We start from the raw sequence: 26,793 nt of genomic DNA on the forward strand, positions 1-26,793 counted from the left end.
ATACTGTTGGTCCTGGGATTCCTGAAACTGGAAGCTGAATCAGAGCAGCAAAATTTACCAGGAAGATAAGGTCTGAATTTTCTCTATGCACTTCACACTTGTGTTTTCCAATGAACAACAATTTGGTAAAAGATCATTTGTTCTAATTCAGACTAGAATTAATGGGAATCAGTTATGTGTATACTGATAACACCTTAAGTCTGCAAAATTAAAGCAAGAAAATTATTAACTCATACAGATTTTCAATAAATGTAGCTCATGAAAAGCCAAGTTTCAGGAAACTTGGGTGACGGGATTGTGTGATAACTGTTGGAACTACTAAGAAGAGATTAAATACATCATAAAGGCAGACAGACTATTACATGCACACTAAACAGTGCAAATCATCTTACAATTGCTTTGCCTCTTTAAAGACAACATATTTTCAGAAGTGGTAAAGAAAACATGATGAAAAGCACTTCATGCATGAATGCAGAGCTGCACAACTTTTTCCTTCCAGTACAACCTGAGGATTCTTCATAATCTGTAATGTCATGTAATGTCATTTCTACCAGTAGCATTGTGATTCATATGCTCAAATCAAGGGAGATAAGCTTACTTAAGCACCTTATAGATTACTGCTAAATGTCCGGATCATGAATGAAGAATAGGTAGAAACGCATCATGATATTTGTGTATGCAGTTCAGGTATCCGATATTGCACTGATGGATGTCTATATGTTTACACATGGAAATCAGGCCCTATCATACATAATCATATAATCAGCAGGGTTTAGTCTGTGGCACAACTGTAGATTTGGTTTGGTTTGGAAAACAACACTGCTACAAAATGAACACAAAAATTGGCAACCTGTTAACTTCCGTTCTTTGTTTCCTTCATTCTCATTAACAAACGCTCTACACGAACAACAGAAAAAACCTTGAGACGGCCACTACACATTGTACTGGCATCACAGAAACAGACACAAACCCACAAGACATGAACATAATATAACTGGAACTGAGACCTACTGCTATGTCACCACAGCACCACAGAAACAGCTACACTTCATTCACAGCTTCACACCTACACACGGTTTCCCAATTAATGCATTTCCAGATCCACTTCCATTCCTGTCCTCTTGGACAGGCAGTGCCAAGTCCTTCTGCTGAACCCTTTTCTCTCACCTGTTACCACTCCAGAACAAGCTAATCCATGCCGATGTCTTTACCTCAAGAGGTTAAGCAGAGAAAATTCATCCACATTTTGGGGGCTTCACCACCACACCCTTAATGCACTGACCCCTTTCCACCCCTGTCAGCATGTTGACAGCTTTTCAGGTTACGTTCCAGCTCACACAATCCCACATTTCTGCCATGACTTGTTTTCGCATGATTGCCAGGCACCATGAGGTACAGCTGGGTTACACTCATCCCTTTTCTCCATTTTACCATAGCTAATTACAACCTCAATTTGCCTGCAAACTCAATCAGTTTATATGCAACAACGGTGAACATCAAATTTCATGGAATCTTTCTTTTTGTTCTTTTTTTTTTTTTCAGGAGAAACTGAAGGAGGAGCAAGCCCTAAGGAGGCAGGGTAGAAAGATGCTCTCCAGCATTTGTGTGCAATTCCAAGGAAGCCAAAAGATAAACATCCTATGCTGCTTCCCCAATGCTATGTTATATGCTTTGATATTTGGACCTTACATTTGACCGTGCAGTTTAAAAACTGCTAATTTTTCACATGTGATTGCTGACCATTGCATACATACAATCAATCAGATAAGAAAGGCACTTCCAGTGCATTTTGTATTACTTTTTGTAAGCAATACACATCTAACTGAATTCTCAGAGGCTGCTTCTCAAGATGTACTCTTCTCCTCACCCCTTGAAAATAAATTACATTTACCCATTTGCTACAAGAGGCAGCTGTGTAGTTATTTGTCTGTGCTTATATGGAGAGAGAACACTTTGCTCTAAGTCTTTAAAAAAACACCCCATTGTATGGATAGTACACAAAGTCTCACCGAGTTCAGTTAGGACTGCGATATCCAGATTTACATCATAAAGGGTCTTTCAAGCCATTATATTGTCAACCTTTACAGAATCTTTCATAGCAAGAAAGAATACAATTCATCAAAGTAAATTATTCTTGCTGCCCCTAATCTTGGTGGGAAGGAATACTGTCAGCACCCGTTTGTCTTTCTTCGTCCCACAGCTTTGCATTGGAGGAACAGCGGACACTAAGACATACAACTTTCTATGTGTCATTTGTTGAGGGTTACGGTGGGTTTTTTTGGTTTTATTTTTTGTATTTCTTCTTTTCCCCCAAAGAAAGGGACGTCACAATGTATAAAACATCCACGGCTTGCTTTCTGTGAAAGCAAAATCTTAAATCAGGGCAAGAGAAAAAGATGTGCAAATTCTCAGCACATGGCTGAGAGCTGCAGCAAAAGCCATCCAGCTGAAAAGCTATCACAGGGAATAATGAAACTTGCACAGAAGGGACACAGATATTCCAAACCCAGCTAAAAATAGCAACTTTCAAAATATAGACCGAAATTCTCCCCATATATCCAAAATGGTCCATACAGAAGTTTTAATTCAAAGCAGGTGATAAAGTGACTTACCTAACTTGCACATGGTCCACATTGAACCCAGGGATTAACTTAGAGTAATAGAGATGTTTTATAATTCGTATGGGCATGATAAGTAAGGAAAATGGATGAACAGAACAAGAATGGCCTAGAAGAAATTTTTCTTCAGTGTGTGCTCTTCCCACTTTATTACTAGACCTTGTGGAAGACTTGCTTTTTAAGACATGCTCTCACCTTCTCTAGCCTATTTAATTTCACCTTGATTTTAAGTACTTTGTAGCTTGTATTAGTGGTAGCTAACTTTTGGAGAGAAATATGACAATTCAAACGTAAAATTCAAAAATACGCTGAATATTTGCATATCAGCAAACAAACCACATAGAACAGACTTACCTGTCAGATTTTCAACATCAGACATCATTAAACTTCCTTCTTTCCTCTCTGTATCAGAAGAAACAGGGTAGCCCTAAACCTCAATGAGGATGTCCCGTCCCTGGCAGCATTCAAGGCCAGACTGGATGGGGCTTTGAGCAACCTGGTCTAGTGAAACGTGTCCTTGCCCGAGGCAGGGTGGTTGGAACTAGATGGTTTTTAAGGCCCCTTCCAACCCAAACCATTCTATAGTTCTATCTGCTTTTTTTTTATAGTTCTCTTGTGACAACTTGTTCCTTGTAAGTGAATTCACTTCAGTGGTTGCTTTTCCATAACCTGGAGTGTCGGAAGTTTTGTGGCACTTTTCTACACAGAAACAAATGTGTAAGTCTTTAAAAGCCATGTGTGAAAATAATCCAAATCTGAAATGCAAAGATAAGTGCTTTTGTCTTTGGTGATATGTACTTGGGTAAGGGCAGAACTGATGCCCTCTGAAGAAGCCAAGAGAACTAGGAGATACAGCTCCCTTTCGGAGCATTAGGCATCAAATATATATGTATCAAATATATCAAACAGACTATATTTGGTCATATATGAATGTGAAAGAGTGAAATTTTTCTTCTCCAGAATGCCTTCTTGTTTCTGAATAAACAGGAGGAGGCTGCTTAAGTAGGCTGCCTTTTGTTTATGGCTATTCCCCTGGTAAAATGGGTAAAATTCACCAGATGAAAAATTATTTACCATTTTTTCCCACTAGTTCCAATTTGTTGCCATAGCAATTCTTTGATTTGTGCTGGGCATCTGTTCCACAAAGCATTGTGTTCCCTTTTTTAAGTTCCTCTGTTAGCCAGGGCAGTTCTCACTTGTTCACTTGCTTTTTCTTTGGATGGTAAAGAATGATTTCCCACTCCCACTATAACCCAGCTCTGCAAAAATCATGAATAATGGATAGAACATCCACTCCGATGGGCTCAAACCTCCAGCAACAGCAGCTGAATGCTTGTTTCAATAAGAAAACAAAGCCCTGCTCTTAAGGCAATTTTGAGATATAATTTCCCTTGGACTGTGACTCTAACCCACCTCTTTAACATGCAAATACATTCTAATGATACTGTTGCACTAACAACTGCAGTGCAAAGCCCAAACAAAGGCAGATGTTTACAGTTAGGCTACTGGGTAGTTTCAAGCACAAGTCAGTCCGCATTTTTCATATTTAATCAAACAATTTGGCTCCCATAATGCTTACTTTTAGAAATGGGAGAAGTGGCTAAATGGAAGCTGCTCAGCATTGCTTGGGAAAACTTTCATTTAAAATTCAGCTGGGAAAAAAATAAATTTGGAAAAAAATAAATTTAGAAAAATGGGTTTGCTTGCTTAAAAAGAAAACATCAGCCTCATCGAAATATGCTGCTCTAATGTGGGAAGTCCATATGCAGTAAGAAGATCATCAATCAATGTTATCCACTAGCCAGTGCATATATTTTCACTTCTAGAGAAAGCAAGTAACGGCTTATGTGTAGCCATCTCTGCTGTGGGCATTGAAAGGTTTGAGTCTCCATCTGAATTTTCTGTGGTAATTAAAACACCCCTTTGGTATTTCAATAGTATTTTTTTCCTGCTCATTCATCTGGCACAAAAAATTGGTAGGTTTTGCTAGTGGGGTGTATGGCATCAAAAAAGAGTAAAAATGGTACCATACAAAGTTATTTGGATGAATCTTCTGCTTCACCTGGGTTTGACTATTACATGTTCTAGGATTTCAGTTGGCTGCTCACGCACTGAAAAGTTTCAGTGTAAAGCAGTATAATATTCGTTGCTGCTTAAGTAAACCTGACTGAAGCTAAGACCTTAGTCTTCAACATTTTCTCAAGTGAGGACATTTAAGGCCCAGCCTTGCTCACCTTTTGAGCACATCTGGACCTAAGCTAGCTAGTTTCTACCTTTGATTATAATTACTGGCTTGTTCCTTGTCAGGCTATGGTGTGAAACTATCCATCCTCTGTTTGCTGTACATAGTTTACACACTGTCATCCCGTGCTGAGAGAGTTAAAAAAGATGTTGTGCTAAAATTACCCAAATCCTTAATTTTAACTAAGGACTCATATACGCAAGGTTTAACATAATAACAAGGCTAACCTAAGGTAAAGCAGAATTAATAAAAACAGAATTTAAACAGAAATATTGTAAACATATTCTGTGGGCATTTTTTAACCTAATCTACAATAGCCATTGACCAGTACAATTGCAAAGGGATCCATGCTGAACAGCAAGGCTTCTGTACCTCACTGGCTCATTTCATGGCTGACAAAGAAAGATTTTACCTTTCAGTGACTTACGGTGTCCTGGGTTTATCAGATACCCCTTCCTGAAGTTTATTACGTAAAAGTGAGAAGTTGGAAGAGAAGCAGCTGAACAAATAAATTATTGCAATACTACCAAAACTCTGCACTGTCAGGATAATTCGAAACAAGCAAAACAAAACCAGGAAAGAATTACCTGTGTTAAGATGAAGGGCCACTCTCCCTTTGATATTCAACACAGCATCATGCTGCTCGGCTACCAGCCGCCTAGAGCTTTTTGTTCCTACCCTGCTTTCTAGTGGTTGTTATTGCTTACAAACCCAGCTGTCCCAGCCAGCATTCTCCTTTTCCCAGAATCATTTAGGGGTTTCAGGTATACTAAGGACTGCACACGTGTTTTTAGTTATAAACACATTAAAACTCATCCTTCACTAGAAGCTACTCTAACCACCCCAGTTTCAAGGTGGACTTGGCTTCCCAGTGGCCAGCAGAAAGGTTTTCCAGTGCTCCAAGCTTGCCTTTATGGAGATAGATCAGAAATCATTTTCTTCAGGACTGGTTGTAGTGTCTGGATAATCTATGTTCATGAGAAAGCAGCTAAGGAGATGTTTACTGAGGCAGATACGGCCTCCGCATGGATGAAGGTTTAAATAAAAACTGATTGATGTTTTTGATGAATGGAAAAGTACTCAACAACCCAAACAATGGAGAATTCTGCTTTAAGGAAGTTGTTTTGGAAGCTGCAGGGTGCTGTGTTCCTTTTTAGAGAATCACCATGAACACCAGCATCAAACCTTCTCCTGCGCAGACTACTGCCAGGCAAAATGTAAAGAGATCTCTATCTATAGACTATCCAGATTTAAAATAACCAATAAAGTGAAACCTGGAAGCATGATTTCACATCAGAGATGTGAATCCCTTTTCCAGGGATGTTTCGTTTCTATACTCAATTTAGTGGGTCCCTGAGCCATGTTTTCCCACTTAGCCAAGCTACTGGGAGCAGGGTGATGAGTCCAATGTGAGGACCAATTTGCTTATCTGAAACTGCAAGGGGGAATAGAGGTAAATCACAAATGTCACAACACAGGTGCTCTGTTTGGTCCAATTTACTCCCCCAACCCCTGGCTTCTGTTACTCATCTCCTGGCTAAGGCAGCAGGAGGCAGTGAGTAAGACGGGCTGCTTTGCTGACCTCTAGACTGAAACAGCCCTTGTCTCCTGGCCTGTAGAGTTTTATGTCTCCATCAGCTCTGCGGTGTGGGTCGGTGGTGGCTCGCTGGTGGTGAATCTCTTGCTCCTCTCCACGATCTTGTTTGAGCTGCCACTCCATCTGATCCCTCAGTTTGGACTGTTAGGTGCATGGGCAGTTTATAACAAAAAAACAAAAGGACAGAAGGGAATAAAGAAAACAAAAATGGGTAAGGTAGACGACTGAAAAACTACAAGACAAAGAAAAGCGTGAACAGAAAAACCAACTTAAATACAGTGGCATAAGAAAGTGAAGAGAACAAAACCAAAATGAGGATGAGCAAAATGATGGGCTGAAACATCTGAAAAGCAAAAAAGAGAAAGAGAGGAAAAAAGAATGCAAACACTGGTTATGAGGCGCATGCAATGAGGATGCATGAGTCAAACCAACAGCAAGCATACAAGTCATGAAGGATACGGGACACAAGGCTCTTCCTTCCTTACTTGTGCTGTGCAGAAAAGCCATATCCAGTGTGGCAGTTGTGGCAGTTTAGACATGCGCCCATGGGCAACGCTTTAGGCAAGGCAGTCCTTCGCTGGCTACAGAGCTTCTCACTCGCTGCTCGGTTAGGGGAGTGAGCTGTAAGCAGGCTTTTTAAAACACATCACTTAGAAAACTGCATTTGGTTGGGTTCTTTTGGCAAGGCTTTTGAGAACACGCCTGACCCTTTTATGAGAGAGCATGGTAAAGACCTCCTCACATTTCTTAGCAATGCTGCTAATTTACATTCATCAGATTCTTTTTTTTTTTTTTTAATTAATCTCCTCTTTCATGGGAAAACACTGCTGTTACAGACAAAAAGAAGACTGATCTCTATAGCACCAGTGGATTAGCCTTTTTGCCATGAGGAACCGCCTCTGAATCAAAGGAGTTGTGCAAACAAATAAAAGAAAAAAGCCTATAAAGTGTTTGTTTAACTTTACACACTTAAATACATTGCAGGTCTGAAATCATAACAAAGCAGCTGTGAGGAAAATTAGCTCTAAGGTAGCGATGCCAGAAAGAAAGAGAAACGATAAACAGAAGGCAAACAAGGGGCCAACCTACCTGGAAGTCGGTGATTAACTCTTTCCCCAGGTTACCAATAGGAGAGTCTCGGGACATGGATGTCATTGTGGATAGAAAACTGGAAGACTCTGTGAGATGGGGAAGAGGGGAGAGGTCTTCCATCTGCTCCTTAAGGCCCTCTCCAATGTGATCAACCTTTTCCAGGAAGGTCTGTAGCTCCTTCCGGAAAGCTTTCATCCTGGAGTTGACGGTGTCCAGAAGCTCTGGTTCGTGCTTATCTTCTCTCCGTTCCTCACCACTTCTGAAATCCTGCTCGGTGGATGGGCTGCTGGTTACATGCACCTTGGCGTCATAAATCAAGCTGTCTGTATCAGTGATAAGGCGGTCCACAGTCCTTTCCAGCCGCTCAGCCTCGCGTTTGATGTTAATTAAAGACTCTGTGTCCTCTTTCACTCTTATAAGCTCAGTGGAGCACAGGTCACTGACTTCTGATGGCTTCCCACTCCCAAAACCTGACGTCTTCTCATAAACTTCTTCAGAGTCACTCTCACCCCCAATGGGCCCCTCTCTCCTTGGCTGGGGTGGGCGACCCTCTTCACTGTCACTCTCCTTTCTCCCAGCATCGCTATCAGCGTCACTGTCCCTGGGGCTGGAAGTGCGCAGGCCCAGGTGAGAGGCAAGATCATAACGCTGGACATTGGACATCAGGACCCTGTTCTCATACTGGAGCTTCATCACTTTCCCGCTCAGCTCATTGATTTGCAACCTGGCTGACTTCAGCTCCTCTTGCAATGTCCCACCACACTTGGACGCCGTGTCATCCAACCAGCCCGGCTCCTGGCCTGGCTCAAACTTGAATTTGTTCAGCTCGTTCGTTAGCTGCTTGTTGTGATCCTCAATTTCAGAGATCGACCGCCTCAGCAGCTCTGCTTCCTCTTCCACAAACTGCAGGTGCCGGCGCAGCTCCGTGGCTGACTCCACGGAGTCACCGTAGGGCGAGGTAGGAATGCTTGAAATGTGGTCCCTGCTGAGACACTCTTTTTCATACTGGCACCTCATATCCTCCATTTCAGCTTTAATCCCCCTGTTCTCCACCTCCAGCTCCACTATTTTCCTGCCCAGTATGTTGGCTTCCTCCTCCACCAACTTCAAACGAAGCTTCAGCTCTGCCTCCCTGGTGCTGGGTGGGCCCCCTGCCTCCCCAGTAGGCAGGGGACTGTCCACATCTCCATAGATGGACTTATACTTCTGGAGCTCTTGCTCCAGTTCGTCCTTCTCCTTCCCCAGTTTGGCCATCTTCTTACGCATCAGCGCTGCCTCCTCTTTGGCAAACTGGAGCTGGCACTTCAAATCAGCGCTGTCCTCCTGCCAAGAATAATCAAGCCCCCCCCCCCCCAAGATTATATTACAATAGAGCATCTTATTTTGCAAAGTCTTCTCCTTCCCACCCTTTGAGCTGTATCTTTTATGTATGCAAACAACACAAACAGAGCTGCGCAAACCACACAACTGAGACACATCTCTTGGTCCTGGTTAAATTGGCAAAGCAGCTTGACCTGAGTTAAAGAGGGGGGAAAAAAAATCACGTGTGCCTTTTGCAAGTGTTCAGTGATGCAAGAGTGCCAGCACAATGTTCAGCTTTTCTCTGATACTGAGCAAATTTTGTGGAAAAGAAACACATAATTATAAAATCATAGAATCACAGAATGGTTTGGATTGAAAGGGACCTTAAAGATCATCTAGTTCCAGCTCCCCTGCATGGGCAGGGACCCCTTCCACTAGAAAAAATGATCCAAATGAAAGGCTCTATGATTTGTTGTCACATTCTGTTCCATTTATGTTTAATGATACATCTGCTCCCTTTTAGCATCATGAAACAAAGACCACTCAGATGAATTTACTCATCATAATCCCAAATCTCAGTTTCCTTCAGCTAGAAGGCATAAAAAAACTTTGCTGAGCTGCACGGTTGTCTTGCAAAGTGAAGACTTTCATTACTCTGATCTCACAGTGCTGTGAAATAGCCAGAATGCCTAACTCGCTTTCCAAATAGGAAGCACATTGTTGCCTCTGCTGCTGTTATTATTGGGCCAGACCAGATTGTGATCACTGTCTCTGGTATGGACAACTGTTCACAAGGGAGATTGGAGAAAACACATGAAAGGGAAAGAAAAAAAAAATCATTAAACCGTGGTAACATCCAAATCCATCCCATGTGAAAACTTGCACTTTTCGTGAAGCACCAGGGTATTAAATGAGAGTTTGATCTTTTTGTGTGTGCTGGGCATTTCAAAGTGCTACATCTCAACTCAAATGAAAACTCCAGTGTGTATTGTGCTGAAACAGGAGACAAGGTTAAGCAAATTCTAAGCCGATGAACAATTTCTTTGCATGAATCACTTCTGTGAATTGTCATGGAGATACAGCCACTTGGCCTGTAAGAGACAGACACATTTATCAGCATTAGCAGTATAATGGAAGGCAGGCTTTGAAAGATGATCTCTTGAGACAGCAGGTTTTATCATTGTTGGTAGGCCATGTGGACATATGTGCAAGTATCTATGGAAACTTCATTTCAGGCTCTGGAGCACCACTATCTTTCACAAGCACTGTTTTGTTATAACTCCTAATAATGGCAAACAAATCCAGAAGCAAACATGACTGACTTTAATTGTTCACCCAGATGAGGCTATTAAAAAAAAAAGAAATAAAAATTTTACAAAACTAATTACAGCTCAGCAATCCGAGGCAATGATTTGATTTCTACAGCACATTGGGAACAGTTGTCTTTTATGTTACCTAGATTTATTTTGCTCCATTCTACTTAGATATATACTACTTATATCTTAATTTCAGCTATTACTAACTAAAGAGCCACAGAAGAAATTGGTTGTATGCTTCTGAACTCCATCAGCTTTCTTAGTGATTCTGCTGGGTGCAGGTTGGGATTTTAATATAGTAAATAGTGAAATAATTCTCTTAAATGTTAATAACATGATTGAGGTAAACAATAGTCAAAGTGTCTGTTAATATGTGGGTTTCAGCAGTCAAACACAGCTGCAATCAGTTTATCAGTTGACTGACAAAAATTCTGGTCATCTTGTTTCTGGCACCAGAAATGGGAGTTTTCTATGAATATCATCAACGTGCACATAATTGATTAGAAGCAGAGGCTCTAGAAGATGGGCTTTCTTTCCTCTCAATGTCTGCTCACATACATACACCTCCTATTCACACATGCATTTGCAAATTGCTTTTCTCTTTATGACTTGAAACTGCAAATTAAGTATCAGATTAAAACCTGGCAAAACACCATGCAGCCTCCACTGGAGTCACTCTGAATCTTGGTTGCTCTGGCTGGGTAAGGCTGTATGATTAAAGCATCATCTTTGCTCAGGGTTGCACAATACCTGAGCTCTGTTTCTGCTATCATCGAGAATCAGTTTATCCCCAGCTGCAGGCTTTGCTTTTAGGGAAATAAAAGGATCACAAGGAAAGTTACAGCCAGACCAGTGCTGCATGTCAGAGCTCACAGGTGGGGTGACCACTCCGGTTTATTTATCTGTTAATAGCTTGGAAATAATGATATCTGACATTTTCCTTATTCTGTCTTTGTAATCCAACATCCTTCCCTGTGCTTCTTTGGCTGCAAGCACCCAGCCATCAGTGGCACTAGCTGGAAGCTTGCAGCTCCCTGGCTGGACCACTGCCCATGTGGAAGGGCCAGCCTGCCCACAGATCTCACCCCAGCTGGGAGCACTAGGGGCCAGCTCCTCCTCCGGGGTCAGTGAGTGGTCCAGCCTGACACCCACTGCATTTCAAACAGTATGAACAACAGTCACCCAGGCACACTTCGGACTCAGCATTTTGAAGCTTTGAAGAAAAGGGAAAGGCTTTGCTGGGTTTGGGCTCAGGGCCCCAGTGTTTTTGCTCAGCATCACTGCACGACTCAATGCATCTGCAGAATTAGCGTGTTATTAGGGCAGGACAAAATGACTGTTAACTTCTTAAAACAGTGCTACTTTATTGCTAGGTTTTGTTTATGAAAAAAAAAAAGGACCACATTTGTAGATTTGTTTTTTTCAAGAGCTGAAACAAATGAGATTTCTTTCATTGAACAAACACAAGCCTCATACAAAACAACAGAGCCGATGGAAGTTAATCTTGCCTACTAAATATGGATCCCATCTGGAAAGGTGAGAAAGCTCTAAATCTTCCCTGCTTCTCTGCCAGGGACCATGACTACTGAAAATCCCATTCCCTGGACAGCTTTTTTTCCAAAGGAAAAGAACGGTCAGGAGAGATTTATCAGCCAGATCTAAGCATGCCAGAAGGGTAGGACTCCAACCTTCATGCATCTGTCCCTCGGAAACTTTGTGTACAGAAATATCAGCCATTTCTTGATCAGTTGAAACAAAGCAGAAACAGCAAGAAAGCGAGACACCCACACAGGCAAGTAGAGCTTTGACATATTAGGCAAAATAAGCAGAGGGCAAATCACCAAAAATAAGAATAGTTCATTATTAGTTAAATCAAAAATGAAAAGAAAGGGGGGAGGAGGGGAGGGAGAGAATAGTCTTTCTGTCTTTTTGGAAGAACAAGAGGCTCAAATCTTAGGGGCTAAATAAGGGCTGTGGTAGCCTGACTGTATTACATATCCAGTATGTGGATGCTTTCCTGAAAAACATATGTGGGGCAGGCCATATAGAAAGAAAAGAAAGAATGACAGTGCAAAAATGTTCAATCAGTCATGGTGCTTGTCATGGACTTTAAGAGACTGTTAAGGATAAATGGGAATTAATGACTACTGATAGCGATTATTTGCATGCAATGGCACCACAGCTCTGCATGGCACTTCAGAGGGATGCTAATGGGGATTAAAAAAACCAACAAAACAGAAAGGAAAAATCCAGATCCCTCCCTGCAGAGCCTGCAGTCTAATTTAGACAAATGTAGAACGTGGAGATAAAGAAATGAAACTCAACAGAAAGAACTTAAAGTGATTCTGCAATGTAAATGATGTGATGAGAATGAAGAGCTGATCAAAAATTCCCAAATACGATATTTCTTTTCTGGCAAGGAGACACAAAGATAGAGTGAGACCAACGCCATCTCCTCTACCACCACCACCGGCTCAAAGGAGCTGCCAGGCAGAAGATGGGTAAGCGATATTGGGGTTGCAAGTCTGACAACAGGGCAGTACGACCAGCACCCAAGCATCTGGCTGAGTGCCAGCATTCCTACCTTGCGCTGGAGAACCACTTTTCTTTGTGTTTTGGCTGGTGCCTGGTACTTTCCAAGAAGCTCCGTTTTGCAATTCTGCTGAATAAAAACTTTTCCTTCAGTACTGCTAGAGGTGGGCAAGCGCTACTACGAATTCTGCTTTCACACAGCTTCAAGACAATGGATTTCACAGGTATTTTTTAGTTGGTGTGCCCTGCAGTGGGTGCGATGTTCCAGCTAATATTCATGATGAGCTAGCTCTCAGAAAGTAAAAACACCAGTTTTGCCATATGCTGCACATATCTCCGAGTATGAGGATGCACAGAACCTAAGTAAGTTTCTGGTTGCTTCTCACAAAACATGTAATGGGGATCTGAACTTGTGTTAGGTACTTAGGGTTAGGCTGTTGCTAACGAGTAGCACTTTGAACATCTCAGGCTGTGTCTGTACCTATCCTTTTAGGCCATGCCCCAGGACCTGGCAGCTGTTTGACCAGGTTGGGCACTTGCTGTGGTGCGCTCTGGTCTCAATCAGCACATGCCTCTAATTGGATACTGGGGTTTGGTGACAGCTCTGAGTAACACCTAAGAGTTGGGAGATAGCTGGGACATGCACTTACAGGCTGGGCCATGTCAATATATATAGTATCGTTTCTCAGATTTTCATACCCTAAAGAATTGCTGAAGAAAACGGCTACCTTGCATAGTGCTGTTGCAATGATTTTCATTTTCAAGCCTAAACCCTCTGCTTCCGCAAATTACAATATGTGTATACAGCATAAAGGTTGGTTTTTTCCCCTAGGTGGTTTCCTGGACCATTTCCCCATGCTGTGAATGGTGCAGAGCTGACCCATGGTTACTTGGCTAATTCTGTGAAGTCATTTTTAGGGCTTTCCACAGCAAACTACAGCTGCTTTTAATGCCTGGATTTGGGCGGAGGAAGCAAACACAAGGAATCCATTCCCTCTGCACTGCTCTGTATTTCCAGGAATGAGTAAAGGAAGGACAGTGCCGCCCACAAACCCCAGTGGACACAACCGTGCCTTCATGTAGATTCATCTTCAATCTGCGTGTGTGGGGGCATATATATATATATTTATATTTCATCCATCTATTTTCCAGACTTGCAGAAACATAAACTCTCTGACCTGACTGACAACTTACTTCAACAATTCTCCATTGCAGGTGCTGCAGCAAATGCTGCCCAGTGCCCCATTTTAAGGTTTGATTAAGCTGTGCCTCTGTAGGCTAAGTGGGGAAGCTCAGTCTGCTGTGTCCCAGGAAAGCAAGCTGCAGTCTCCGGTCACCCTAAACCCCATGTCTGTCCACTCAGCTGTCCGCTCTACCCACTCAAGTGCAACCTATTGTCATTATTTATTAAGATTATTATTACAAATCAATGGATTTGAAGATTCCACCGACTCAGAGGCAGCCCGCAAGTCTCAGCTGTGCACACTCAGCCTGCTAAGAGGCAGCAGGGGAGGTGCAACCTTTCTCTAAGGAAGGCACAATGTCGGTCTTGGCTCCTTTCCCAGCAAGAAGAAACACTATCGCCATCTCTCCGGCTATAAACAGTAACCGTACGGGTGCCGGGAAAAGCTTTAACTCCTACAGTCAGCACAAAAAGCAGAGGAAATTGGGCAGACCACTTTCCTGAGAAGGATCAGCCTCTGGGATTTCAACAAAATGGGTGTGCAAAGTGAGGCTGAGTGGGTAGCTTGGGCTCTGTCTTGTGTCCTAGCCTGGGGGAGCACAAGTTCGTGTGCTGCCCCTCGACACCAGAGAGATCAAACCCCAGGCTGCAACACGAGAGCTCACGAGGTGCCGTTGCTGTGTGTGAACTGCATTCCCAGCCAAGATGCTGATTAGCACAAACTCTTTGGCACCGCATGTAAATTTATTTAGTCCCTAAGCTGTGATCCAATTACTTTGTGAGGCAAGGTGATTTTCTCTTCTGGTAGAAAACTGCAGCCTGAATCTGTGGATACAAGCACAAGGAGCCCGAGAAACTGCATGGTTTAGAGATCACACTTGTGTCCTAAATTGCTTCTACATTATCTCTGGGAGGTCTCAGTAGATTAAGGCCTAATTGCACTCTACTTAATGTGCCTGATGGCCCTGTCAACACCCGTAAAAAGAAATTCTGAGTTTGATCATGCGATTTTGCCCAAATTTGCACATTCATGAAAACCATACCTGGGTAAATGCCTTTTTTTCTTTGTGCATTTCTCTGCTGCCTCTTCTCTTCAGGGAGCTCTGCAACAGAAGCAAGGCTGAGTTATTGATAAGGAAAATACAAAGCTGCAAGTTTGGCAGGGTTCACCACTATAAAACTGATTTAGGAGAAAGCAAGAATATTCTCCTGAGCAGCTGGGGATTTGATTTTTTGTAATAATCACTAAAATCCCAGGATGATCAGCGCCTTGTCAGTGGATTTTTCAATGCACAAAATTTCCCATCAAAAGGCAAAGGGAACAAAATTAGTTGAAAGTTCACAGAGGAAAAAACCGCCCTCTTTTCTTCTCTGGACCACCACAATTTTTGGCAAAGCTTTCTTTTTGCATAGGGCAATGATTTATGTTTGATTAATCTAGGGCAGAGCTCCAAGAATGTTACTCACAGTGGATGTGAAACACATTGTGGAAACCTCAGGGGAAAGCAACCCCCTGAAAAAAGGGAAGGACATGCACGTTTTAAACTATGTGGTGTAACATTATTGGGTAATCCACGCTAGCACATGTACTGAGGAGCCTAGATAAAGACCACGTGATTCTCCAGGTATTTCTGAATTTAAATTATAAATTCGATTTGATTGGCTTTGCAATTCTTTATATCCCTTTATAAGCAGGTTTTTTGAGACACGGAAATGATGTCATCACCACTGCTTGGTTTTCAGAAACCTCTTAGCACCCAAATGGAAAAGCACAGTTTTCCTGAGAACTGGAAGGTGGAGCACCACAAGGACATTACCAATGTCTGCACTGACTTCTGTCTTGGGATGAAGTTCATACCAGTGTGAGCAGGGTCTATCATCTAGAAAAGGCATGAATTTGACTTTTGTAGGTTGAAGTATCAAAGAGGAATGATAGATATTACACCAAAAAAAGTGGGAAGTTAGAAACTGCAGAGTCATTTGAATTCAAAGTTGGCTGTATTGCTTTGTCTGTGCCCAGAGCCTGAAGGATGATACTCCCCAGCAATCACCCTGACATTGTGGCCTCTTTTATTTATTTCTTCTGTCTGTATTTGCTCTGCACAGACAATCTCCAGCCGAGCTGAAGCCCAGGCCACCATGGGCTTGTCCACAGTGTGCCTCCCCTCCGGCCCATGCGATGCAGAAGCGTGCCTGGCCCAGCACCAGCTCCCATATCCAATAGGATAAATCCCAGTCTCTGTAACCCACACTAACAAAGCGCTGCAAAACATGAGCCCAGCAAAGAGGAAGGGAAAGCAGGGAAAGGCATCCTGTTAATTAGCTAAGTCCAGTCTCGTGCCTGGCCGTCAGTTGGCAGAAAACACGACGTGAGCTCAGGGATGGGAGCACACACCCTAAGCAGATCCGAACCGAAAGCTTTCCATGGATTTGTGGTTTCCGACTGTTAAGCTATGCAGCTACTGCAAATTATAATTATTGCACGCTAAGACAAATCTCTCCTTCTGCTCTTTGTTATACACAGTTAAGTAGTTAAAACCCATTCATACACGGCACCATATGCCCAAGACATACTACAGTTTATTTTTGCTAATCTGCTCTCTACTTTAATCCAGTGATTTTCTATAACTAATGAAGCTGAGTAAGAGAAATGTGGTGTTTTTTTTCTGGATACTGAAACAGTTTAATGAAAAAAAAAAAAAAAAGACTTCAAACAGTAAAAACATCACATGAATCACAGAATCATAGAATGCTATGAAAACCTGTTACACAAGCTTAGCCAGGATAAACAGTTACTGTTTTCTCTTTTTTTCAAATGTGGTGTTATTCTGGAAGCAGACATGCAACTGAAAGCAGTCACCAGTCAGCAGCATCATGCCCCTGTGTGCAAGAATGGTCACTATGGCTGAAGAGATACAGGGCATAGCCCTGGCCCTTGTACTCACTGCTTTTCCATGTGACTTCAAGCAAGACCAGCTTGAGCAAAAGGAGGCTGTTTGGTTACTGCATTTAATTTGGAAGCCCTTAGAGTCAGGGACGAGTCTACTAATTTCTGCAGACGCCTCAAAACACAATTGTAGCAAACGGCTACCAGTCATGCTAGAAATGCAAAACATGGTGCCATATCCCAAAAACCTCTCGCTCTTACCTGTAGGTTAAAGGATACATTTAGACACATCCAACTTGAGAAGGGGATATAAATGCATCGGATGCATTGTGCAAGAGAAAGCAATAAAGCTTTTGCTCTATTGTACAGCATAATAAGGGGATGGGAATTAAAATTTAGGTAGGAGACATGGATCACAGACTGAAAAACAGGCAGGGAGTGAGCTAGTTTTCGAAGCCACAAGGTCTACTCCTCACTGAAAAAACTGATTTCACAGACTGAGACTAACAAGTTTGTAACGTATTGCCATAAATAGGGTGCTGCTGTAAGCATTTTCACACTGTCCTGTTTGGATTTGCGTAAGAACAACCTTGTGATCAGTGCTCGGCTGGGAGATTGTTTTGTATTTCCATAAGACAGAGACTCAACCTTAGGCTGAGTCTGTCCTTGGTGTAAGAAATAGAATGGAATATTTACCTCTGGGGACTACAAGTGTATTACAGGGAGAAACCTCCCAGCCTCTAGTCAGTGGAGGACTAGAAACACAGGCATGGCAACAAGAGACTGCTTGGCCAAAACCCTCTAAGCCCTATGTAAGAGCAAGGAAAGATCTCCATTTCACCACTGTGGGACCAGGCTGCACATATATATGAAACACCAACTAACATACCTGATATTTTGGTTGGACTAAAGGCAGAGGTTGCAACTGCAAAAAGAAGCAGGTAGAATGTGCTAAAAGCTCAAGTGATTTAAAATGTAAAATGATGCAATAAAGGAGTATTTTTATTTGAGGTACAGATTGGCATCACAAGCTGATATGAATTCATGCTATAAGAAACATTTCTATACTACTTTTTATAGTCACGAGACCAACCAGAGATGGCCGTCTACCAAAAAGTCTTTCAATGATGGATGGTTAAGCAAGGTTTTATTAGTCCTTTGTTTAACCTAGTCTGTAAGGAAAGAGATTACTCGCTGGATATTTTCTACCTCTACAGTTTCACTGCAATTTGTCACCATACCTCTTGGCTACCAAGGAGATCTAATATATGCGGTAATAAATTGCTCAGTGTTTTAAAAGCTAAATTTCCCAAAAGATTATTGGATGTAACAACTACAATAATAACAACAGGAAGAGATACAATTATTTTCCTTTCCCTAGGAGCCTAGCATGGACAGGAAGAGATAATTCGTGTCTTTTTGTGAATTCCATTCTTAAAAGGCCTAAGAAGTCCTGCAAACCGAGGGGTGAGAGCGAGACCACCCACGTAGGGAACAGCAAGCAGGAATCAATGCACTGGAATTAGAGGCTGATCAATAAAGTTTGAGTTAAGAGCAGTCATACATATAAACACATGATATGCCCCAAGTTTTCATACTGAGGTAAGTGCTGAGTAGCATGAGAATAGAGCTGAGAACCGGCAGCAGTGAAGAGGACTTGGAAAATAAGAAGAGAGAACCAGAGTCTCTAACAGCTGCCAGCCTGTCACTTTATTCACCGCTATTAAGAGAAGCAAGTAATTTTTGGTGCATTCTGGCATTTGCAGGCAAGCGTGGGCTTGCTATCATATGCACATCAAACTGAACCTGCAAAATCATGTAGTCAGCCATTGAAGTGGCAATGTCTGCAACTTAAAAACAGAGAGGCTGGCTTGAAAAGTCCATCCCTGAAGGCAATTTCTATCACTGTGATGTGAGGAATTACACGCAGCATCACTTGGGCTTTTAAGATGTATAAATAATGTTCTGTGCACACCGATGGCTTGCTACAGATTGCTTTGAAATGGATAATCACAAGTTTCACTTGCATTCATTAGAAAATACTGTCAGTGAGAGATCTAACTCTACTTAGAAAAAAAAGATAGGCACAAGCGACCAAATCTACTTGCTCTAAATACAGCGGTAGGTGAAGCAGACTGCTTTCAGATTACAGGTATCTGCAAGGCTAATAGCATCAGAGTCACACACTCTCATTTCTACATAAGAGGTAACTTCTTGCTAACTGTTGAACACCCTCATGGTCAAGAATGAACAAAACATCCAGAGACACATAATCTCTGCCACACGGTACATGACTCATTGGGAGATCTTGCTGATGGACCAACTCTTTCATAGCAGCTACTCTCCAAGAAACACCAGTGATTTAAGTGAAGGTAATTCTGCTTGGCATGAATGTGAATCGGAAGAAAACCAGATCCACTTGTAACAGATGGTCAGAAGGTGGATTTATCCCCAAGTGATGTAAACCAGTGTTCATTAACTGCATTGTTAATCACTGCTCAGGAAAGCCTCACTGCAAGCGTTTTCCAGGCACTGTGCAGGACCACATGGGAAGATTATGGCAGAGGATGAAAAAAGCAGGGGATCTCTGTGCTTCCCCTCCACACAAATCCAGCTCCACTGGCCACTTCTTGCAGTTTCCCACTCAACTTTTTGCAGCTTTGGACTTGCCAGACCTTGACATTGAGGGGGTGCATGATTCCCCTTCGTCTCACTGCTTCACCGACAGCCCCACATGCCCAGCCTGGCAGATACAGAAAAAACCCTTGTGCAGAGCTCTGTCACTCTCAAACATGAGCAGGACCTGTTTCTTTAGGAGGGGTAGCTTTCAGCTATCACAAGAAGTAATGGATTCAAATTTAAACAGGGGAAGTTTGGGTTAGATATAAGGAAGAAGTCCTTTACTGTGAGGGTGGTGAGGCACTGAAATGAGTTGTCCAAAGAAGCGGTAAATGCTCCATCCATGGCAGTGTTGAAGGCCAGGTCGGACAGAGCCTTGGGTGACATGGTTTAGTGTGAGGTGTCCCTGCCCATGGCACAGGAGTTGGAACCTGATGACCTTAAGGTGCTTTCCAGCCCTAACCATTCTGTGATTCTACTGCAGCTTTCTGAAATCTTCCTGGTACTGTTACCCGCCCATGTGTTGAAAAGGAAGCATTTCCCATTTCTGCAGCAACATACTTTTTTTAATAATAGGACAGACTTGCTTTCTGTTCTTTCTTAAGGCCTGAAGTGTCTCTAAATTCCAAGTAACCAACTGAAATTTTGCTTTGTTGTTATCCCATGCTTTTGTATTACAACGGCTATACAGTGAATGTGCAGTGATTTTTTTCCACGTGGACTTTCATGTGTATCTACGGGATGGTTAATGGAAATGGAAAACACAATGAAATTCTAATTTCTTTTCAATTGCTGTAGGCCCTTGAAAAAGATATCTCACTGAGCCCTGATAAAGCTGGGTTTGACGCAAATGATCTATATCTGCATTCATTCCCATGTGTGTTTCATTTACTAGAAACCTCTAAACACTGCGATATTCATCATTCACATGACCTAGCAAGCAAGCCATGTCTGAAATATCATAAGCATTACAATTCAGGATAAAAGCCATCCCTTGAGTAAAAAAGCAGCAAAGCACACTAGCTTTCAGCACCAGCTTAAATTTCCCTAACGCTGCATTACTCTATTGTGCTAAGCTTATGAATAGAGGCTTTGGAGGAGCCTCTTTCTTTTTTGCCTCTTACTACTAACAGACAGCGCCGTCTGTCTCTCACGGCTTCCTAGTGCCCTTCGCATGCAGACTGATGCTGTTGTGATATTAGGTGGCTTGGTGTTTACAAATAACTTGGTGTGACAGGTCTGGGAGCGTGCTGTGGGGAGGGCAGCAGCAGGGCTGCACCTGCTGTCTGTAGTTCTCGGGTGGATGTGAGACAGCTGAGCCAGGTCTGCATTCAGCTCACAAAACACCATGTCACTTAATATTTGGTCAGTGGAGGTTGACAAGAGGACCTGAAACCAATATAATAATTCATATTAATATGATATTGAGTAAATAATTATAGTAATAAATGGTAAAAATTTACATCCCAGTGATGTAATAATTGTTATTAATATAGTAAGTGAAACCCCGTGACAGACACCTCAGATTCTATACTCTAACAGTTCTATCACTGATCTATGCCGTGCTTCTGCCCAAACACTTTTCTTAGTAAGTTCTTAAATTCATTAAAATGTATTTTAAAAGTCCCTGTCTGTCTCATTTTATTGAGACCCGAATGACATGTCATAATACATAAAGAAAATTATAACACTAGGACCAGACTTTCCTTTTTTATTTTGGGTTCTATTTCAGGTGAAGAAAAACAGAAAGAAGCAATGTAGATCACTACAGACAGTGCTGCTTCTCCCCCTCTGGCTAACACCAGTGCTGTGATGCTGATCTGTCAGGAGCAAACGTGTCTCTCCAAGCCTTGTCACCCCTGCATTTGCATAGCTATTAAACATGAGTCCCCCATGCTGTGCCTGTCCCTTAACCCCCACATCACACTTGCTGACAACCCTCTGCTGTGGCACCACCTCACTTCCAGCCCCTGTGTCAGAGAAGGAAACCACAGCTGTGCATCACTGCACTCCTGCCAGACAGGAGCAGCAGCAGCAGCAACCAGCAGGAGGGGGCTGCTGCCAGACCCCTATTTCTCCGTCTCTCCCCATATTATGCCTGCAGTGCCCATGGTAAGGTATGCTAGCTGGACTACTCTCCCTGTTGGCACAGGAGGCAGGAGCAGCACCCTGAATTCCCTGCTCCTTGTCCCTGCAAATGGGCTGGGAGCCACACCAGCTTGCACCCCCTTTTGGAAAGAGCTTGTTCGGGAGCCGTATCTAATCTGAATGGTATGTGCTGCACTGACACCGCCTGAGCCCTGTAATTACCTCATTAATGTTACACCGTAGCAGACAGCCCATGAAAAATGTGCCAGGAACTATACACATAGAGAAACAGACCTGTCCTGAAATGGCTTGCCAACAAGAATAGTACTCATCCTCAGCCACAAAACCCTATGCAATGACACAGGCCCAGGCATAGTTTAAGCATGCTGAGAGAGAAAGTGTCCCTCTATTGCTGGGAGTGCAGGCACCCAGCCCCACAGCCAGTGGTGCCGGCTGGGGCTCTCTTCTCCATCTCTCTGGACAAAACAGGAGTTGCAAAACTCCTGGAGAGCACAAACAACTTTTATGACTGTTTTAAGCCTTCTTTTGCTCTTGTGACAACACTTACTGCAGCAACCTGGGCAAACTAGGCAACCGCTAGGGAAAGCAAACCCTTGGAAACAGCCCCTGACATATCTGCTCTTCCATCTAACTCCCACATTGCATTGCTCGGCACTGCCCCAGTGCTAAATGCAGATTGCCTGAAAACAGAGGTGAACTGCCCTCCCCACCTCTTCTCCCTGAAAAAATGCTTTAAAACCCAAATCATTTCTGAGGGACTGCAGCAAGCGTACTGCTGTCATGTCACAGGTGGGAACTGCTGGTGAGCAACTGGCCAGGGCTGGCTTTACAAAATAGGACTGCAGGCCAGGTAGGGCTCAGAGAAGCGATTAGGAGTTTACATTCCCAAAGGAAGACAATATAAGAGCATTTTCTGCTGATCAATGCGCTCCCAGCCAGGCATTTCCTGTAGCAGAGGTAATCTATTACAGGCACAAATGACAGTGTTTGGGTTTTTTTTCTTCAGAAGGCTAAGAAGGTGATACATGCACAGGGACGGATACCTCATCTCCAGTTGCAGAGACAGAGCTTGCTCTGCCACTAAAAGCATTTAGAGAGCAGGGCTACATAACTGGTGGTCCCAGTACCAGAACAGCCTTCAGCACACTGGAGAAACCGGAGAGTGTGACAGCGATGGGATGAAGCAGAGCTAGAAACGGTTTGGACAGTGGTGACAAAGGAGAGGAGGGCTGTTGAGCCCACCCCCGAGCTCATACTAGGTCAGGAGGTTACTGTAGCAATTTATGGCCCTGGGAGAGGAAGAAAACACACATCTCTGCAATCTCTATAACACACACAGTATAGATGTAAAGAGCAAAATGCATAGCATCTAAAAAGCCCAGATATTTTTGGAGGTCTTTTTGAAGAGGAAGGTATTCAGAACAGCACAACATCTGTGCTTTCTGCACTAATAGATCAACAGCTACAGGACTGTTTTTCACGTTGATGATAGAAAGAAAGATTTTCTTTGAGCAGACAACTATAAGCACAAGAATATTCAATCTCTCTGGATTAGAGCAACCTGCGGTTTCTATAAAACATTAAATGAAATTCTAAAGAAGCAGAGAGATTAAAGGCCAACTGCAATGATCCCCAATGAACATGTCCCAGATAGCCTTTGTAATCCTTGGTTGACCATCTATTATTTCACAATTTTAAGGACACTGCAATCTGAAAAAAGGGTTTATAAAAATAGAGCTAAAACACAGCAAATTCGTGTGAATTCAGTAGCTTCTACCTCAGAGAGCTGCTACCTTTTCCTATATGTCATTCAGTGCACACAGTCATTTACCAATAGGTGATGGGTCACCCCTAAGACATCCATATTCAGCAAATCATGGGAGTCACAGTTCAAGCACAAATAAAGTTAGTTCTGCTACAGTGAAGAAAGCCATCAATTATAGGAATTAAATTCAAGCCAGAGCATAACACCTGTAATTAAGAAACGGTGAAGGTCAGGCCAGGGCAAGGCACAGGTGAGAAAGGGACAGAACTCCTGCAAGCACAGTAGCCCAATGGTGAGCTGTAACAAACAATGCTCCAGAAGCAGCAATGCAATGTCCACCCACTTTCCCAATACATTTTTCGGGGCAAGAGCTATCCTTATGGGAGAAAAGTGCTAGGTTACCTATGAGCCCCACTGCCGCTAGAAACGGCAAGGAGGGAAAGCAATTTTTAGGAGAGAGTGTAATTGCAAAAGCTGCATTTCCTCAATAAGTCCAGTCTATAGAGATGTGTCAGCAGCAATCCTGTAAATACGAAATGAGAAATTCTACATGATGGATATAGCTTCACAAAGATGTGCTTGGAAAGGAGCATGACAAGCCCAAGCAGGAACACAGTGCTTTAAACACTAAAACTGAAAACGCACAGAATGTAAAGACACCACAGATGTTAACGGCAAAATGTTCCTGTGTGAAGCATATATCTGAGGAGACATGACTTGGATGGGTGTTTGGGTTATCCTTAACTATTTTGCCTGCTCCTGGGGCTGGGCCATGATTGCCTGGGAACCCATTCCCACTGCTTTCAGGGAGCTGTGGTGACCCTGTAAGTGTGCAGGGGCTGCACTCTCCTGTGCTGCTTTGAAGCCTAAACGACCTGCTGCAGCTCGTTGCTGAAGTTCATGGTCTGCATAGGGAGGGATGCTCGGACTCCAAGGACCAAAGCTCAAAATGAAAGGTATTGTGTATTACTGAGTCTTATGTGGGGAAGGGAGACCTGGGAGAGGAACTTCATGCTCTCAGGCCTTTGAGAGTAGCTCTTAGAGATGGGTGAAAGCATGGGCTGAGACAATGGTTCTTGGTCTGCTCTGTAGCTCCTGGGAAGTACAGATGGCTTTCCCATCCCTCGGTGCTGGAGCTCACCGCCCCAAGCCTCCCTACTGCAGTGCCTCAGTACTTTGGGCACTGGTTTCTGGGGAGGTGATGGTGCTCAGAACCTGCCTAAAGGAGGAATTCTCAGCTTCAACTTTGTAGGTATTCATATCTCTCTCTTCGCACCCTATTTGAGTCCTAACTTTGCAACAGCAGTTAGGCCCCAAATTAAAATAAAATTATTATGCTCAATAACAGCCAATGTTTCCATTCCCCTGTGTGGGGTGAGCTGCACACACACAGCCAGGGCTGGTTTTCAGTAACTTCAGCATAAGAAACCTTGTACTTTCCAAGAACTAGAGGACCTATGGGAGCAGTGCAGGAAGGTCACCACAGCCATAATTAGCCCGGACCCAAAACAGCAAGCAGGAAGGGATCATCTACGCACTGCATTAGGCTGCTTGGGAAACTTCTCCTCTACCATTTCCTAACCTCTCAAGTGACTGAATTTGTAACCCTAGTCACATTGTATGCAGCATTTTTATTATGATAATAAATTAAGACTGACAGCACTTGGGTTTCATGGCTTTCTCTCGAAGGCTATAAAATCATGCCCTTTTCTTTGTACTTTTATATACCTGCTACAAAGTATGTGTTTTGCTGAGAATATATACAGCTCACCAATGAAGTGGCAAAACCCCACCCCAGCTATCTGGATTGTGCTGCTGCACATCCAGTCCCAAATACAGAATAAAATACAAAAAAGATGAGCAGCATTGTCAACTTCACAAGTCCCTGAAAGCTGATGCCAGTCAGTGTGCCTCAGTTTGCAACCACGCATCAAAACACACAAATTACAGGGAAGAGCTTACTGATCCCACTTGCACAGCTTGTTGACGCTGCTGCCTAGTACAAGAGGTATCTGAAGATGATTTGAGACTCAGCTTCTGAAAAATTGTTCTTAGACGGTAACTCCAAAGCCCTTCTCATCTCTGGGTACCTCTCATTCCAAAGTACATTAGAACAGGAACATCTTTATGTGCTTTGTATTTGATTTGCCTACTCCAAAGAACCTCTTCATATGTGGAAAGTTTGCAAAGCACTCAGCAAGAGCAAAGCAGCAATGGCATGCTCCTGCTGGGGACTGCAGGTTGGGAAAACATTTCGAAAAGTACCTTTTCATTATACTTCTTGACCAAAAAGAAAAGAAAGCACTTTTTAATACATAAATCAGCATATGAAGTACAGGGATTTAACTATATACAAACGGCTAAATACCAGATACCACCATGTGCCAAAATCACACCAATCTCCATTTTCTAATGATTTAAAAAAAAAAATCTCACAATTTCATTAACTTCAGTGAGGTGTGGGTAAAAGCCTTAGGAGTCAGGGGCTCTCATTGTCTTCTCTGAAACAGAAGTTTGTAGGAGACTGGATACAGGGGTTGCTCCAAAGAGGCATCTAATAGTCACTAATCCATGACTACTGTTCTGCTGTGATTAAAAATAAGGCAGCAGGGATGCCTGATAAAAGACCATGATTGGGCCACATCCTGGAGCCATACCGAGTCTGACAGGCAAGAATACAAATCTAGGATTATTTTGTGAAGCCTGAAGAAACAGCAAGTGCAGATTTGCTAGGGGACTTGGTAAACCTTAACCTCCTTTCTCTGACCAACAAAACAAAATAAAAAGGGGAAAGAAAAGGGAAAACCTCAAAAATCTAGCTAAATATTCTTCCTCTACCACTGGTTAAGGTAAGGTTTCCCAAAAAGCAGTTACTGTCCTGGCAATAGCAAAATGAAAGTGTCTGAGCTACATCAGTGGATGGGCTTTTGACCTGAAACATGGCAACTAACAGCAGAATAGGCTTTATCACAGCCTGGGTGCAGATGATTCATGACTATGAATGATATGTATGCATTAGAGTGGATAAAGAGAGCTCAGTGGAAGGACTGCCAGAGAGACCTGCTATTTTTTTAGATCATTATATCTCAGATGACAGAAACTATTACTATGAGGAAATTAATGCACTTTTCATTTGGCTAATTAAAACACGAAAACTGTTTCTCTCTACCACTTAATTCATTGCTCACTCTTTCTTTCTGTGTCCTCAGTCACCTGGAAAAAGCAGCTCCTTGCAGGTAAGCTGTTTCTTAGCTGATGGCTCACCCTATCTCAAAGGGTGCTACGGTGTCAGTGCTTAAAATAAAGGCAGGAATACCTGCCTTAGGGATTCCCACAGCAAAAGAACCACATAATTTCAGTTCCTAGTGGTACTAAAGCAGGTGTGCTGTGGTCACCACCTGGGTGCACACTCTGTCCACTGACCAATAAAGAAGGGGGGATTGATCTTCTAACGCAGCTGCTGATCAGACGCTAAAGTTTCATGTGATCACAGTTTTTATGGAGGCTCTCAATAAAATATGCATTTCTGTT

At 42.8% G+C, this 26,793-nt stretch overlaps 1 protein-coding gene across 5 annotated transcripts in view; it reads right to left on the reverse strand.

The window, feature by feature from the left end:
• The window catches only part of MTCL1 (microtubule crosslinking factor 1), a 109,500-nt gene that overhangs the window by 38,652 nt on the left and 44,055 nt on the right, over window positions 1-26,793 (reverse strand). For 2 of the 5 annotated variants that reach the window (XM_065668007.1, XM_065668010.1), the window contains exons 4-7: window positions 14,926-14,985; window positions 12,752-12,829; window positions 7,547-8,872; window positions 6,443-6,598 (exon numbers count right to left, since the gene is read on the reverse strand). In XM_065668007.1, the coding sequence (XP_065524079.1) occupies window positions 6,443-6,598; window positions 7,547-8,872; window positions 12,752-12,829; window positions 14,926-14,985 (1,620 nt within the window). The remainder of the gene's footprint in view (window positions 1-6,442; window positions 6,599-7,546; window positions 8,873-12,751; window positions 12,830-14,925; window positions 14,986-26,793) is intronic. The other 3 variants (XM_065668009.1, XM_065668011.1, XM_065668008.1) reach the window with 2 other exon arrangements.

The sequence above is a fragment of the Lathamus discolor genome, chromosome 2 (assembly GCF_037157495.1).
Source record: "Lathamus discolor isolate bLatDis1 chromosome 2, bLatDis1.hap1, whole genome shotgun sequence".
Lineage (NCBI taxonomy): Eukaryota > Metazoa > Chordata > Aves > Psittaciformes > Psittacidae > Lathamus > Lathamus discolor.